Source organism: Paralichthys olivaceus, chromosome 9, assembly GCF_024713975.1.
Source record: "Paralichthys olivaceus isolate ysfri-2021 chromosome 9, ASM2471397v2, whole genome shotgun sequence".
NCBI classification, from domain to species: domain Eukaryota; kingdom Metazoa; phylum Chordata; class Actinopteri; order Pleuronectiformes; family Paralichthyidae; genus Paralichthys; species Paralichthys olivaceus.
This window is the reverse complement of record NC_091101.1, coordinates 2,454,729-2,469,880: the sequence shown is the minus strand read 5'-3', so window position 1 is coordinate 2,469,880 and position 15,152 is coordinate 2,454,729. Positions and strand designations below refer to the sequence as shown.

General features: G+C 39.3%; 1 protein-coding gene, 1 long non-coding RNA gene and 1 other non-coding gene across 3 annotated transcripts; all 3 read left to right on the top strand.

The window, feature by feature from the left end:
• Positions 1–200: 200 nt before the first annotated feature.
• On the top strand, positions 201–6,653 carry cfap96 (cilia and flagella associated protein 96). The gene is made up of 8 exons (XM_069531982.1): positions 201–306; positions 743–851; positions 1,633–1,852; positions 2,585–2,722; positions 3,336–3,411; positions 4,410–4,595; positions 4,708–4,871; positions 5,696–6,653. The coding sequence occupies exons 2-8, from the start codon at positions 752–754 to the stop codon at positions 5,748–5,750; spliced, it is 939 nt and encodes a 312-aa protein (XP_069388083.1). The 5' UTR covers positions 201–306; positions 743–751; the 3' UTR covers positions 5,751–6,653.
• A 1,762-nt stretch (positions 6,654–8,415) lies between these two features.
• LOC109624326 (uncharacterized) lies at positions 8,416–11,438 on the top strand. Its single transcript, XR_002202372.2, has 5 exons — positions 8,416–8,515; positions 9,449–9,541; positions 10,433–10,478; positions 10,849–10,886; positions 11,167–11,438. It is a non-coding gene; the product is annotated as an uncharacterized lncRNA (long non-coding RNA).
• LOC138411551 (small nucleolar RNA SNORA74) lies at positions 9,704–9,904 on the top strand. Its single transcript, XR_011244171.1, has one exon. It is a non-coding gene; the product is annotated as a small nucleolar RNA SNORA74 (small nucleolar RNA).
• Positions 11,439–15,152: the final 3,714 nt, after the last annotated feature.

The window sequence follows — 15,152 nt, the reverse complement described above, 5'->3', positions numbered from 1 at the left end:
AGATTTGATCATGCTTTAGCACAACACCGTAGCAGGCCCAAAAGAAAGAAAGACCCCTGTCAATTGAAATGCTAAATATGTACAATGCTGCTTCAAAAGTGTAGAACAAACAATTGGTATGCTTTTATTTTGAAGGGACAGGTCTCATTTCCAGGAAAGGGTCTAACGGTGAACTTGACATAGTTTATTTACTTCCTCTTCTCCAAGGTAACACAACCTGTATACACATACATAGAATGAGAATAGAGTTGATAGACAGATAGAAAGATAGATAGATTGAACTTGACTGCAACACGTCAATCACAGGTAAACCTAAATGAACTTTATACTATATACTGTATACACACATTTCTGTATATGAATATACATTTATGTGTGTGTTAGTTTGCTTGTATGTTAAAGTTATGTTAGTTAAAATAAGTTAATCTTATGCATGTCAGTCAGCTTTAAAGTAAATCATTAAAAGCACCACTGAGCAATATTTAGATCCCTCCCAGTCCCAGTGTGTATATAGCGACACTCGGGAAAATTAAAATGCAAAAAGCCCTCATTAGAGCCAGTATTTGTGTTGAGTGTTCTGGGTTTACTGTAAAAACATGGAGATCCCCAACAGTGATTAAAGCAATCACATAATTGTGTTTGTTGTACTGTGTCGTGTGTGTGTGTCTGTGTGTGTGTGTGTGTGTGTGTGTGTGTGTGTGTGTGTGTGTGTGTGTGTGTGTGTGTGTGTGTGTGTGTGCAGTGTGTAAAGATGCCATCAGGTGGGGTAAAGAGTGACATGGATCGTCTGGGGGTCTTTAAAGAGATGAGCTACATCTCTGTAGGAGACAAATACACGTCACCTACCAACCGTAAGCATGAACTCTATTTATTTCTACCTCATAAGAAAAGCTTGTATTTACAATCAGTCTTATTTGATTTGACAATGGGTGCTGATGGTGTGCTCTTTACAAAAAGGACATGTTTATTAAATGTATGTCCAGCTGGGCCACAGAATTTTCAGAATGTGCACAGTTTCGTGTATAGGGTTTGATGATAAGTATAGACCATGCACTTTTGTCCCTTGTATATGCTTTTTCAAGACACACAGAGGTTTGAAGAGGCTTCATTATTCCAACAGTTTTTTACCGGCTCTGAAAGCTATAAGCCTGTTTTTTCAGTCTCCTGCAGTAATGTGTTTTAATGCTTGGTAGAGTCCCCAGGCTGTTTTAGTAAACCTTATGGTGCAATAACAAGCAATATGCTTTTTGCTGAAAGAAAGAAATGTGTTTTTTCCAGAAAGTGAAAATCAATAAATCACAGACCTCACTGTTTGCCATTTGGACCTGAGATGTATTGTTTTTAGTTAGTTAGTTAGTTAGTTAGTTAGTTAGTTAGTTAGTTTTATGAGAATGTAATTCTAATTCTGTGCTGCGAGGTTCTCTTGTTTTTATGTAACAGGGCATCATTACCACAATGTGAATGCTGTTAAATGCTTTTTGATATAATATTCTAATGCCTTTTATTTGACTGATCTGTTTGACACCGACCAATCTTGTGATACAGTTTGACTGCCTCTAATAGAGTTCAGATAATAATATCATTTTTAGAAAAAACTAAAATATAGCTATGTAAATGTGATTCCAAATCCAGGTCCATTCAATGAATCAGCCTATCGTAGCCGGCAGATTCAGGCAGGCATCGCTATGCAACACTGTGCTCTGCAAAATGGTTTTTTCGAAAAGTCCTACAAACGGATTTTCGAACGTGAAGCACTAAGTGACCCGCTGAGACTGGCCCGGCAGAACCGCATCCAGCAGGCCAAGAAAAACCTGGGCAAGGCCTTCATCCCCTGTAATGGTGTCAAGAAGCCGTGAGCAAACACACACACTCACTTATTTACCCATATACTCTGACAGCAGAAATAAATAACGACAGGAGTAAGTCTACAGGCTACCAAATGCTGCTATCTTCCTTTAGGAGAACAAAAGAGATTGGGAATTTGATCCTGCAGGTGGTGCTGGAGGAACAGTCATAATATGGCATTTAGATGGTCTAAGATCGGAGACTGATTGATTCACTCAATCACAGTCCTGCGGAGCGAACATCTCAAGAACTGTTCATCTCATCACCTTCACACTTGGCATGTGTATTGTTAAAGGCCTAAGGCAGTCAGTGTTAATCTGGTGATTTAGACACGCAATGTGTTAGATAAACTCTGTACAAACAGGCAACCAGCACTCTGTAGTAATGGGACTCACATACTGTACATACCTATTGGACGATTCTGATCACTACAACAGTGCGCTCATGATAACATCAAGAACGTATTCTCTGAGTCGAGCTTCACTGAACTTTGAATAAACAGGTGAACAGGTATTTGTGCAGAGTTCTGTGGACTGAGTTCTGCAGAGAGTCTTTACTTTGCTGCGGCTCAGTTACAGCAGGTCAGATTTACAGTTTCAGAAAAAAAACTACAACCAGCACCACCACAGAACAAGCAAACAGCCTATTTCAAACAGGTTCAGAACAAGTACTGTGCAAGTGTCCACAAAATAATTTGTATTTCCTTTCCTCGTTATTAATGATCTCTTTATGTCTTTAGTTGTGGTTCAGGTAGTTACTATGGGACTTTATCGGGGCCAGTTGAAGCCATGAGTCCTTTTACAGTTGTCCAGAAAGCCCATCGCTCACCTGGACGCAACATCATCACCTCACCCCCCAAGAAAGGCAGTGGTTACAGGTGGATGAGATAAATCGTACAAACATTGTTTCTAATCACTCACAAAGCATATTTGAACTGTTATCTATACCTCTGTCATCATTTGAGTGTAAATGTATATCTACAAAACATATCATACCTTAATTCATATTTCCTCATATGCTGAAATATCTGTATTCTAAGAATTAAAGGTTCAGTGTGAAACATTTAAGTGAAAGGGATCTATTGGCAGAAATGTAATGTAAAATAATCCTGGTGATGTTTTCACTAGTGTTTGATCAACTAAATTGTATGGATTGTTGTTTGAATGGGCCTTTTATATTTAAATACTATATATTTACAGCGGGAGCAGGAGGCCACCATTTTATTTACAGTAGCCCAGACTGGACAAACTAAAACCTTTTGAGTTTTTTTGACAACTGAAGCTACCACAGGTTCTTTTCATGTTTGGAAGGAGAGGGTGAGGTGAGATGTATTCAGCTGTAACATGAAACGTCACCACTAGGTTTCACTAAATTCTACAGACTGAACCTTTAAGATTCATATTTCATATGCAGTTAGTCAGATGTGACCAGTTTTACTGTTTCATGCTTACTTATTTCAGCTGAGGTAAATACCGTTGTATCTGCTGCAGCTATCCCAACGTAACACTGTCCAGATTTGAGCTGTATGCCTCAGACCCCTACGACAGAGCCAAAGATGTACTGAAGGTAACCCTTAATAAACTCAATCCAGTTTATTACAGCTTGCGTCTTTCACTTTGGCCATCTTCTGTAGGTTATATAACATTAAACTAACTAAAGTAGTTTAAATTCACAGGTTGTTCAAGGACAATTGGGTTATTTTTTTCTACACTAATTACCTTCTCACAGAAAACCTTGGCTGCCTCTATGTGTCTCTTCTAGATCCTTTGCATAAAATACCAGTATCTTCCATTATTAGCGACGTTTGAATATTTATTGGAGGCTTTCTCAATCTGCGTTCATTGTACTTTGGTTCTACATAACAACGATGGTGTGTTATGACAGTGTAACAAGTCATTCTGATGTTCCAATGCATTTAATTCATTTTGGAATTTGCTACAGGATGAGATCATCTCATTGGCTCACTCCCCTGCTCTTGAAGTGGACCTGATCAGTGTGCACTGTTCGCAAATCATGGCTTCAGTTGCACATCCACAGCAGAAAATGGCTCTAACACAACCCCCCAAAAACAAAGGTCTTGGAGCACACAGGTTTTAAACAGACCTGTTCTATTTAAACCCTTCAATTTCATAGACATATGTTTTTATTGCTGATTTCCAAGTCTCAGCAATTCACTTGTTACATGTGTGCCAAACATAATAATAAGACACAATCTCCCTTTAACAAACTTTTCACTTTTATCAGAGAAATTAGATCTTGTTTGCTTGGTCATTAACTGGATAATAGGTTTACACAGTGTATTTAAAATCATTCAAGTATGCAAATGTTTGTGTCAAAGTTCAGTTCAACTTTTAACATTTATATGTTACATATAGTTTCACATCTTTGATGCCATTTTAATGATTTGATTTCATTGTGAAATTCCACTCTTGTAAATGCTGGTCTGTCCAAACCTTTAAAGTATTAAAAACACTGTCTTGTTAAAACTCCTGCATTGTTTTTCAATCATTTCATCTTTAACATAAAGTTTTATATTTTACTGTGTTTGTGTGTCTGTGATTCAGAGGGAGGCAGCGATCCATCGCTCCAAGTTAAGAGATGGTCCTTTCAAGCTCAACCTTCACCCCAGAGATTATTTCCAAGGGAATCCATACCACAGTGACAAGCCACTGACACCAGCACAGAAGCCCCTCCCACCTGCACAAAAAATGTCTCTTGTCCCCTTTAAGCCCCCGTCCCCTGGCAAACGGGTGACTGTCTGCTTTCCTGCATTAGGTGTAAATGATGTTACATCATAAAAAGTCTGTTTGTTCTGCACATTGACCAGTTCCTCTGCGTGTTTATGTTCATGTATGTCTTTAGATTGGAGGGATAAAAGCGGGAACATTTGACACTTATCCGTCACATTCTGCTGATCCATTCATCATTCGCCGTTCCAAACAGACCAATCAAGAGCCAGTCTTTCGCCCAGTTCCTGGTCCTAAGAGCACTCCTGTGAAGAGCATCATCACCATCAATGTGAACAGGTATTATCCCTGTCTCTCTCATTAACCTTGCATCTCCTTCTGCTGTGGCTCATGAGGGGACAAAACCCCCCTCCAGATATAAGGTGCTCTGTGGGTACGTCTGCAGGAGAAGGAGCAGTTCATGGCCAAGGAGACCAAGCAGCTGTAGGACCTGGCTGATGATAACTGCACACTAACAGGACTAGAACAGACCAAATGAATCTGTTAAATGATAATAAATCAATAGGGAGTTAGACAAACATATAAGAGAGAAGCTGAAATATCAGACAGATGCACAGACGAGATGTGTTTGTAATTTGTAAACGGACTGTCCTTGGTTGTAGAGAGAAACGCAGAGTGGTTGTCCTCTTCAGGGGCTTGGTCTCTGCATCTTGCTGTGTCTTTATCTCTTTTAACAAGAGGGCCTGTCAGATTTAACGGCACTTACTTGGTTGAATTTGAAAAATGTTCACCAGCAAGTTGCTAACTGTCTGTTGCCTGCTGTGGAACAGGATATATAAGTTATAAGAGCTTTGAAAGCGAAACATAATTGCAACTTTCCGGTGAAAAAACAAAACAAGCAGCTGAAAGACATCGGTGGTAATTCTGTGTGGGTTTGTCACAAAGAGCAACACATATCGCATACGCATTGTAAATAGAAATACAGATTGTTGCACTTTCAATAGGTAACAGTCCAAGTTTGAGACTAGGCAGTGATGCTGAGAGTCTATAATCTTAACATGTTGCAAGTATTCTGACAAAGAGGAAACAATCAGTCCTTTGAATACATTTGGATTGTCTTTGAATTTCATCCTGTCTCTGTTGTTGTTTTCTTGCTGTTTCAGGAGCGTACACTCTGCAAACTACACCTCAAGCATCCCAGCTGTGATGACACTCTGACTACATTACTCACACTGCACCAACCCAGTCAGTGTGCTGAATATGTTGGTTTTACCAGCAGGGGCCATAGGAGTCCCACAGATATGTTATCTTTACCATTTACAGAGTTTAAAACATGAATCTGTTTGTATTTCTCTGTTTCCTTTTCTTCATAGTGTATAACTGTAATATTCTAAACGCAAACAGTAATAAAGTAAAGGTTAGCACAATTATTATTGTCCACAGTTCAAAAATAAGTACCATGATGAGTGTTTATCAGTACAGCATGTCTTAAGTTTTATGAAGGACCTGCATGAGGCTCCATGACTCAGAGTATGTCCAAAAAATAAATAAAGTAAAAATATGTAAATAGCTGACCATGGAAGATACTTTATTAGGAACACAATACTAGAACATCTTTACCTTTTCATGGATCCCTCTAGATGTTAGAAACTTTTCTTTGAGATGCGTTCCATGTTTACCTGACTGCATTACATAATTTCTGCGAATTTGTGCGTCAAGAAAACCTTCCTCACAACATCACACCATCAGCAGCAGCCTACACTGTTCAACTAAAGCAGATTCAATCCATGGAATCAATAGTGCGATTCCATGGATTGACTATAGAAATCCAGCTTTATCAGACCAGGCTACATTTTTTCAGTCTTCATCTGTCCAGTGTGAGTCTGTGTCCACAGCCTCAGTGTGTGTGAAAATACCAGGAGAGCAGCAGTTTCAGAAACTCTAACTAGGCCATCTGACAATCATGCCAGTCAATCACAAATGTGAGATCACATTTCTTACTGATGTTTGATGTGAATATGAACTGAATCTTCCTACCTGTCTCAACAGGATGTTGTACTGTACCCTTTTAAAACGGTTGAATAACTGCATTAATAAAATGGTGAATAGATAATAAATTAATTGGTGAGTGTGTATTTATCTCTTCAGAAGATAGGTTGACTCAGGACCGGGTGGAGGGACAATATATCTCAGGGAGAAGCCTCTGGATTACAAGGGAGAAAACATTGAAGGACAAATCAACAAACTGGCAGAGACAAACCTCCAGTACAGTAGTTACTGTGGTTCAGGTTTTACAGAATAGAGTGGCTGGTTCAGATTAGTTCTATTCACTGCCCATTGGAAACAGACATCACAACAAGGATACACAAAGTGTGAAGGTCATGAATGAAACAACAGGTGGGCTGGGCTAATCATGTGGTCTGTGTGACAACAAGTCTGGTAAATTGAATTCAGAGGTAAGTAAGAAAGCCTTTGTCATATTCCTGCAAAGGTTGATCCAGAGCTCTACACTGGTATCTGGTGGTTCGTGTAAAATGTCACAGAGCTCAATGTCATGTAGAGGACCAGGGTATGAATTACATATAAACCAAATGCGAACATTTTAAACCAAAAACAAACAAAAAAGAAACCAGGTAAAAGAGACTTGTTTTTATTGCCAGCATCAAAAACATTCTTTTTTTTATGCAAAGTCCAGACCTGAAAGTTAAATTGAATCTTTCAGTAATGCAAGATAGGAAGACAAATAAATAAGTAAATTAATGAATGTGTCAGTGAATCTATACATATCCAACATAGATAAAATGGTTTATGTGTTTTTGTCACCCTCGTCCTTCTCAAATAGTGATGAATAGTCAAAAGTAACCAGCAGGGGTCTCCCATGTTACCATTTCCTCATAATCTAAAAAACACGACCAGCTCATTTTAACTGTTAATGGCCATTCTCCTTCTTGAAGCTGTGACATTAGACCTACATACTGGACGAATCAGTCTGTAATGTTCATTATACTTGCAATGGACTTTCTGGCTACATATTTAATAACAACAAAAATGGTCACATCTGTTTGTCTGTTTATTAATATGGTTTCGATACTAAATGCAAAAAATGAATGCAACAATAATATTATACTGGGTGCCATTTGATAAAGCTTTTTCTGCACCAAACCTCAAATACACGCCATCATGTCACCCACCTGGAAACCCTCAGTTAGCATGGTGATGACCACTCGTGTCGTTTCAGGTTTTTACAAGGGATTGTATTACCTAGTCCCTAAAACAGTTCACACATTAGAAAACACAAAAGGTACTGAAACGTGAAATATGAACTCAAATTAAAGGAGTTTTTAACTGCTTATGAAACGGTCTGGTTTTAATATTACAACCTCCTTATGACCTACAGCAACAAATGAGACAATCAGGGACAATTTTTGCTTTGTATTTATTTCTATGTATCTTTGTTGTTATATGAATATGTTGAGTATTTTGAACTCTCCCCCCCTGTTGGTTTGGATTTTGGTTTGGTTTAAATCAAAGTTAGGGATTATGCTGACCCTGACCTGGAAAAGAAGGAACTTTATCTAAGTGCATTAGGAACACATCAAAAGAAGGAAATACAGGAGACATATTTACTCTCAGAGGAATTACATGTTAAATCGATGATGTCATGAAAAGCCACACTATGAGCTGTGTTATATAGCGTCACTAGAAAGTATGGTTGAGTAAATTGTTCAGTATGACCAGAGATTATTTCTGGAATGTCATTTCAAATATTGTGTGTACTGACGTGGAGAGAATGAGCAGAGATTTAGATCTGTGATCCGTGTTGTTGTTGTTCAAGGGAAAACAAGTAGTGGCACATCTGTTCAGGGGACGATCTTTGGTTGAGCTCCCCTTCCCACAATGCTCAGCGGCACAGTTATAAAGTCGTGCGTGACTTCCGCTCCTTCTCTCGCTGCTGCTGCCGGGATGTTGCGGCCGTCTCCGTGGTGAGTATCGAAGCTGTTCTAACACGTGGCGGAATACATGGTGTCATCTCCCAGAGTACAGCGGTGTTCTCGTGTTTTAATGCTGAGTGATCGAACATGGGACGTTTCTCAGGTGTTTGTGAAGTGGTCTGCACGCTGAGCCACTGCAGAGCGAGGAGCACGTGGTCTCAGTACGGTCTGCTGTCGGCCTGCTTCTAACAAGACTCATTATGAGTTCTGGTTTAACTCTTTGATTCTTCAGCCATCAGCTCCCAGCCATGAAGCTCCAGTGTGGAAGATTTAGGTGAAAGGGATCTATTGGCAGAAATGTAATGTAGAATAATCCTCGTGATGTTTTCATAGTTCATTTCATCTAAATTGTATGAATTGTAGTTTTCTTTACCCCAGAAAAGGTCCTTTATATTTAAATACTTAATATTAACATGGAGGGGACCCTCTCTAAGGAGGCCGCCATGCATTTTACACTAAACACCTTTTGAGTTTTTATGACAACTGAAGCTACCACAGGTTCTTTTTCATGTTTGGAAGGAGAGGGTGAGGGGTGTTCAGCAGCAACGTTAAATTTCAAAACTAGATATCACTAAATTCTACACACTGAACTATTAAGAGCTCTGGCTGTGTTGCCTGGTTGAGGAATATCTTTCTGGTATCACAGCATTTACTAATGCACACATTTATACTTCTGATTATCTTCATTATGTGCTTGGTTCATTATACACGTTTGCTTTAAAAGTAAAACTAATCTCTGGCCAAGGTCAAGAGTTTGTGGGGATATTACAATATCTTTGTGCATTGCTTGATAGTGGGGATTATATGGTGTTCAGTGTATATATCACCTCTTTGATGCTTTTTTATTTTCTCCCTGTGCACTTCTTACTGTTTAAAACCTAATTACCTGAGTTTTCCTCTAATGTGACTTTCATTTGTTTTCAGAGAGGCTGTGCCCCATCTTGGATAAATGTGGCTCTGGTAGCCATACTGTGGAGCTATGGAGCTGCTGACCTGCTTTGCCTTTTGAGGCACAAGGTAAAAAAAAAATCCAGAACTGAAGTGTCACAGAACTATTAGCAGCCATGATTGAGTGACATGATAGTGAAGATGAGGTGTTTGTTTCTTACGGTCTACCCAGGGTCCTCCTGACCCATGTTTCACTTGTTGCAGCAGATTAATGGTGTTTGCGCTCGCCACCCCAGCTCTCAGTCAGCTGACCAGGCGGTCTGTGTCTGGCCCAGTGTTACAGTGCTGGTAGAGGAAGTCTCTGTTCTTGGTCTTAGCTCAGCAGGTTCTGTTTTAGAGTCTGCTGCTGCTGAGCTGCTGCAGAGCGTGGCCCAACGAGAGTGGCCTGTTCTGATTCACCAGCAGGACAGGCCTAGTGTAGGGCTGCACACTCTTACTGACACCAGCAGGGTGCTGTTAAGATGTGTTATCCATGAGACATGCAACAAAGAATTCATCATTTAAAATGCACCATTAACATTGTGAAAGGGTTTTACCCAAATTGATCTTTTCACTAACCAATTGATTAATCATGTCAGCCATGGCCCAACCCTAAAAAGAAAGGAAAACATTTTTCATAGAAATGGTGCTTTCATTTAGCTAACTATGATCAGATGTGTGCATGCAGTTTGTTACAGTTATGTTTAATTGCCAGGAGATGCATAGACTTAATCTGCTGACTTGTCCATTACTCATTTAGTCTGTAAGATGTTGAAGTCTGATAAATGGCCATGTCAAGTTTCCATAAAGGAGGAATATTCATATACTGTAAAATTGCTTTGAGTGGTCAAGACTAGAAAAGTCCTGAGGCAAATATTCAATTATGATTTTTATGGATTACACAGATTATTATTTCTGACTTGACAATAGAAATGCACAAAGACTTGTGGCTGTGTCTAAATGTCCATGGCTTTCTTTCAGGCAGAGCCTAAGAGCTGCTGGACAGTCGTGCTGCAGACTGACTGAGGTGAGTGACGGAAGCAGTTGAATCAACTGATGGATGACAAATTAAAGGGCAAACCACCATGTCTGATTTGTAGGGACATCCATCTGTCCCCCTAGGTGTTTAATATTGAGATCTGGTAACCATGTGACCCTTGCATCTTAAACTGAGACAGTGTCCCGCTGTTACCCTGATTTTCTTCCATTTGTTTCCCTTTAATTTGTCTCCTCTGCATTAATACTAAATATTAATATTTCATGCTGTGATGACAGAATATTATAACACATCATGCTGACAAAACCATGGTGACTTTCAAGACCTGAGCATTGCTGGCTGTCAGTAATAATCTGCAGCAGAGTTCAAGTTTCACCCACTGCTCTTCATTTCTCTACAGGAGCATGGTGAGCAGCAGGCCTCTAGGGGGCAGCAAAGGTACGTGGCATGCTGTCTGCATGATTCAAAAGTGATGTGCACCATTTTGCATGTACTGTGGCGAAAAGCTATGAACCCAATCGTGTACTGCCGTGGCTGAGACCATTCACTCTGCTGTGGAATCGTAGTATTGGGAGATTAAGTCGGGATTTTGGCACAGGTTTAAGTAAAACTATTTACTAGAATCTGACTGAAGATCCTGAAACATACTTTGTGAAAATACTTATTGTATTAACTTGGATATGAGCTGTTTGGTAATAATGCTTCTTTGTGTTTCTAGGCATTGACATCCTGCTGGTCTGGATGAGTGGGTAAGGTCTCGGTCCACTAGGCTGCTGACAGTCATCAGTACACAATGATTCAGTCATGTCTGCTCAACTTGATTAAAGCTGTAGGTAAAGTTTGTTGCATGAATTGTTTTTAGAACGCACAGTCTCATAAATTTATAGTTAATCATATGGCCAATATGGAATGTAGAACCTGTGGTTTTTGTTTAACTGCATCCTATATTATGTACAGATGTTGGAATAAAGTATGTTGCTCCACCTCAAATCCAGTTTTGTGATTTATTGTGATGGCAAAAAGATCTTTTTGTTTAGAGGATGTATCTATTCTACTACTGGGGTTGCAGTCAAATACACTGTGTGGTTCTGATTATGAACATGTCACTGTCTAGTTAAACTCTTATTAGTTTTTGGAGAACCATGCTGCTCAAATGGCTTAACTTAATACACACAATATTTGTGTTCTATAGTGCTAGACAAAAATGTGATGTGTTGATTGTGTCTTGGTCTGGGAACAGATAATCTCAGTGTCCAGACAGTGGTATGTGGGGGTAGGAACCCTGAGATGAGGATGAAGTGAGACCATCTGGTCCCTTTTTGCAACTAGAATTTGCAAATATATCCGGTGGCTGACTGGCAATCAGTGAGGCGAGAGGGTGCATTTCCTCTTTTCTGACCTTGTTAAAACACTTGCTGCTGCATTTTGAACTAAAATAAAACAAGTTGCAGTACTCAAAGTGTGAGGGCATGGGTGACCTTCTCCACATCAGAAGTACTGAGAGAAGTTTGGAAATGGTGTGTAGCTGCATGAAGCTTAATTTTTCAACTTTATTAATTTGTGAAATTTCAGTGCAGGATCAAATGACTTAAAGGTTTATATATGAATTTTAAATAAAGATGACAAATGAGAAATGTTGCTAACAAGATGCTTTGGTCCAAATAAAATCATTTTCTTAATTAGTTGAAAGTTGGCAGCTATCCATGACTTAAATGTCATGAGTTTTTTAAAAATATTTATTTAGTTCAAGGGGGGAGGTAGAGGTGTGTATCATCCACATGAAAAGATGTGTTGAGTTTTTGTGCCTCTTCACCAGTTACAGCCAGTGGCCAGAGCCATTATGTTTTCAGGTTGTCAGACTGTCCATCCTATCCCATGAATGTGATATTCCAACAGTGCCTTTCAGGGGTTTCCTCAAATTTTGGTACAAATGTTCACTTGGATTTGTTGTTAAAATCACAAAGTGATGTTTCATCTGTCAAATGGTTACAGTGATCTGTATAGGAATCTGGTTGAATAACGTGACAGTGGAAACAGATACAGAAGAGTGGACCAAGTATGAAACTTTGGCTGACACCAGGAGGAAGCAGCTGAGGAGTTACTATAGGATCTGTTGGATAAATATGAAGAAAACAGTTTAAAGCAGAACCAGAGGCCCCTGCCCATTTGGTCAGTCTATGGAAAGTGAGCAATAGTGTCAGAAGCAGGACATTGCAGTTACCTGAATTGGCCATTAGGAGGTCATTAGTTATTTCAGTACTATGTGAAACCAGACTGACATTTTCCAAAAAAGCCGTTGTAGGAGAGTTATTGATTAAAAACCACTTTTTCAAAGATTTCTCAAAGAGGGGAGTTGAGAATTGGGTCTGTAGTTACTGAGGAAGGACTCATCCAGATAATTTATTTTGATTGGCTTGAGTACTGCATGCTTTAAAGATGGGGGTATGTGGCTGGTGTCCAGGGAGCTATTGATAATTGAGAGAATACTTGGGCTGATAGTGCCAAGAACGTATTTGAAGAGTTGAGAAGGAATAATGTCAAGAGAACTGCAGGACATCTTCATGAAGTTCAGGTAAGGAGGTGGAATAAAAAGAATTACTGTAAAAAGTTTACAGTGGGGATGGACAGACCATTTACAGGGGGAATAATACTCACTCCGACGCCAATTACTATGTCTCTGAAAGAATTTAAGAAATTCTAGAATTTAGAAACATGTTTTCTAGCAGGAGGTGGAAGTGGATGGGGTGACAGATTTGAACACACCAAAATAGTACCCTGGGATTATGGGATTGTCTAATCAGAATAATAAATGAGAATAATTAATCAGAAAAGTCCTCTGTCATTATTGACAGCCAGCAGGTCTTTGTCCAACAGATCCTTCAGAATTTGAAATGACATTTGTGATCTATCCCGCTTCCATCTTCGCTCTGCCCTTCTGCCTTCTCTTCTTCTTTCTTTGGTGTTGTTATTAAACCATGGTGTGACTAAGAGTTTATGCTTTTTTATTTTCAGTGGAGCAACAGAGTCAAGGATGGCTAAAACTGTACTATAAAAAGAGAGACAAATTCTTCTGTGCTTGCAGAAGATGGTATAGCTTAATGCTGGTAGTATTGGGAGCCTCTATGGGCAGCTACACACCTAAAGACAGTGGAGGATTTTATAACGTGGTAACACAAAAAGCAGAGCAAACGGGAGAAGAGTGAGGCAAGTTGAGATTAAAAAGGGGAAATCTTCTAACATAGGCTTGGAGATGGATAGACCTGAGACCTAAATCTAGGGTATAGCACTTCACATGGGTGTGGTCCTTCACTGATTATTCAAAATCAATGGATTCGAGTATGTTAATTAAATCATAGCTCATGGCTTCAGTGGGAAAACATGGATTCTAAAATCTACCATAATACTGTCACATTTTGGAGCGATGTGGGAAAGAAGATCTGAGATTACATTAATAACATCAATATTGGGTTTATGGGCTCTGGATGGATGGATTGACAGACAGACGAGTAGTACAAATATTGTAGTACAATAGTAAATTATTTTTAACTCAAAATCCCAAACCCGAAAACCTACCAAGACTTATTAAAAATGTAAGCTTTAAGCTCATCCAAGATGGACCAACCATCGGACGTTGTCTGAAGATAACCACCCCTTGACAAATCCTATTACCAGGACCTGATCCACGAGGTTCAATAGCTGAACTAACTTCTTCTACAATGGATCCATCCAGCATCTCCGCTTTGATCTAAACATATTTTGCCAAGACTGAGCAACTTCAGGTTGATATACAATGTGTCTACTCAGATATTGTACCATTACTGACAATTACTCCTCAATTCATTTACTTTCGATTATGTCACAAACTGCTTATTCTAATCAATGTTGTAAATACTGTTGTTTTGCTGATGTTATCAGTTACACGTGGCATCTATTTCACTTCTGTCCATCCTGGGAGAGAGATCCCTCACATGTGGCTCTCTCTGAGGTTTCTATGTTCTTTTTCCCCAGTTTTTTTTGGTAGTTTTTCCTCACTCTTGTTGAGGGTTAAGGGCAGAGGTGGTCACACCTTGTAAAACCCTATGAGACAAATTGCAATATGTGATTGTGGGCTATACAAATACAATTTGATTGATTGAAAAAATAGAGTTTTAAAATAGCCACCTAGCACTAATGGCTACACTTTTCACCTTCAATACAAGGAATTACACAGTTGATGTCTTTGTTGGAGCAGTCTACAATAGCTGGCCCAATTTATCTGCATTATTTTTTCAATTGTCATTAATCCGTCTACAATCAATTACTAAAACCGGGCAATTTACCAGTTTCTAGTACATAATAATACAACAAAACTGACGTCCTACAACATCTGGCTTTTGTTCTCAGTGTGAAAGGTTGTGATCGACAGTTATTCCTGGGACTGCACCAGTCAGTGATATGTATTGGATCAATCTCTTATTAGCAGTAATATAAACCCAACACAGCAATTTTCTTTTTCTATGTAAATTCTTTGCGTTTCATTTCATGACTTCATTATCTCAAATTCTAAGATGAAGTTCCCTTGCATCATTGCAGTTACCACACACGCTAGACATGGTCCTGGTGTCGGGGTTAGCCAAGCATGAGGTGTTGCTTGAGCTCACGGTCTGCTGACTTGGTGCTGTGTGCCAGAGGAACAGGTTGTGCAGATAATTGCAGATAAATTCA

Bases quoted from the DNA above. Each gene is read 5' to 3' on its own strand.
- cfap96 (XM_069531982.1), top strand. From the start codon at position 752: ATGCCATCAGGTGGGGTAAAGAGTGACATGGATCGTCTGGGGGTCTTT. The intron at 852-1,632 runs GTAAGCATGAAC...TTCCAAATCCAG, and splicing joins ATACACGTCACCTACCAACC to GTCCATTCAATGAATCAGCC. The intron at 4,596-4,707 runs GTGACTGTCTGC...GTATGTCTTTAG, and splicing joins CCCCGTCCCCTGGCAAACGG to ATTGGAGGGATAAAAGCGGG.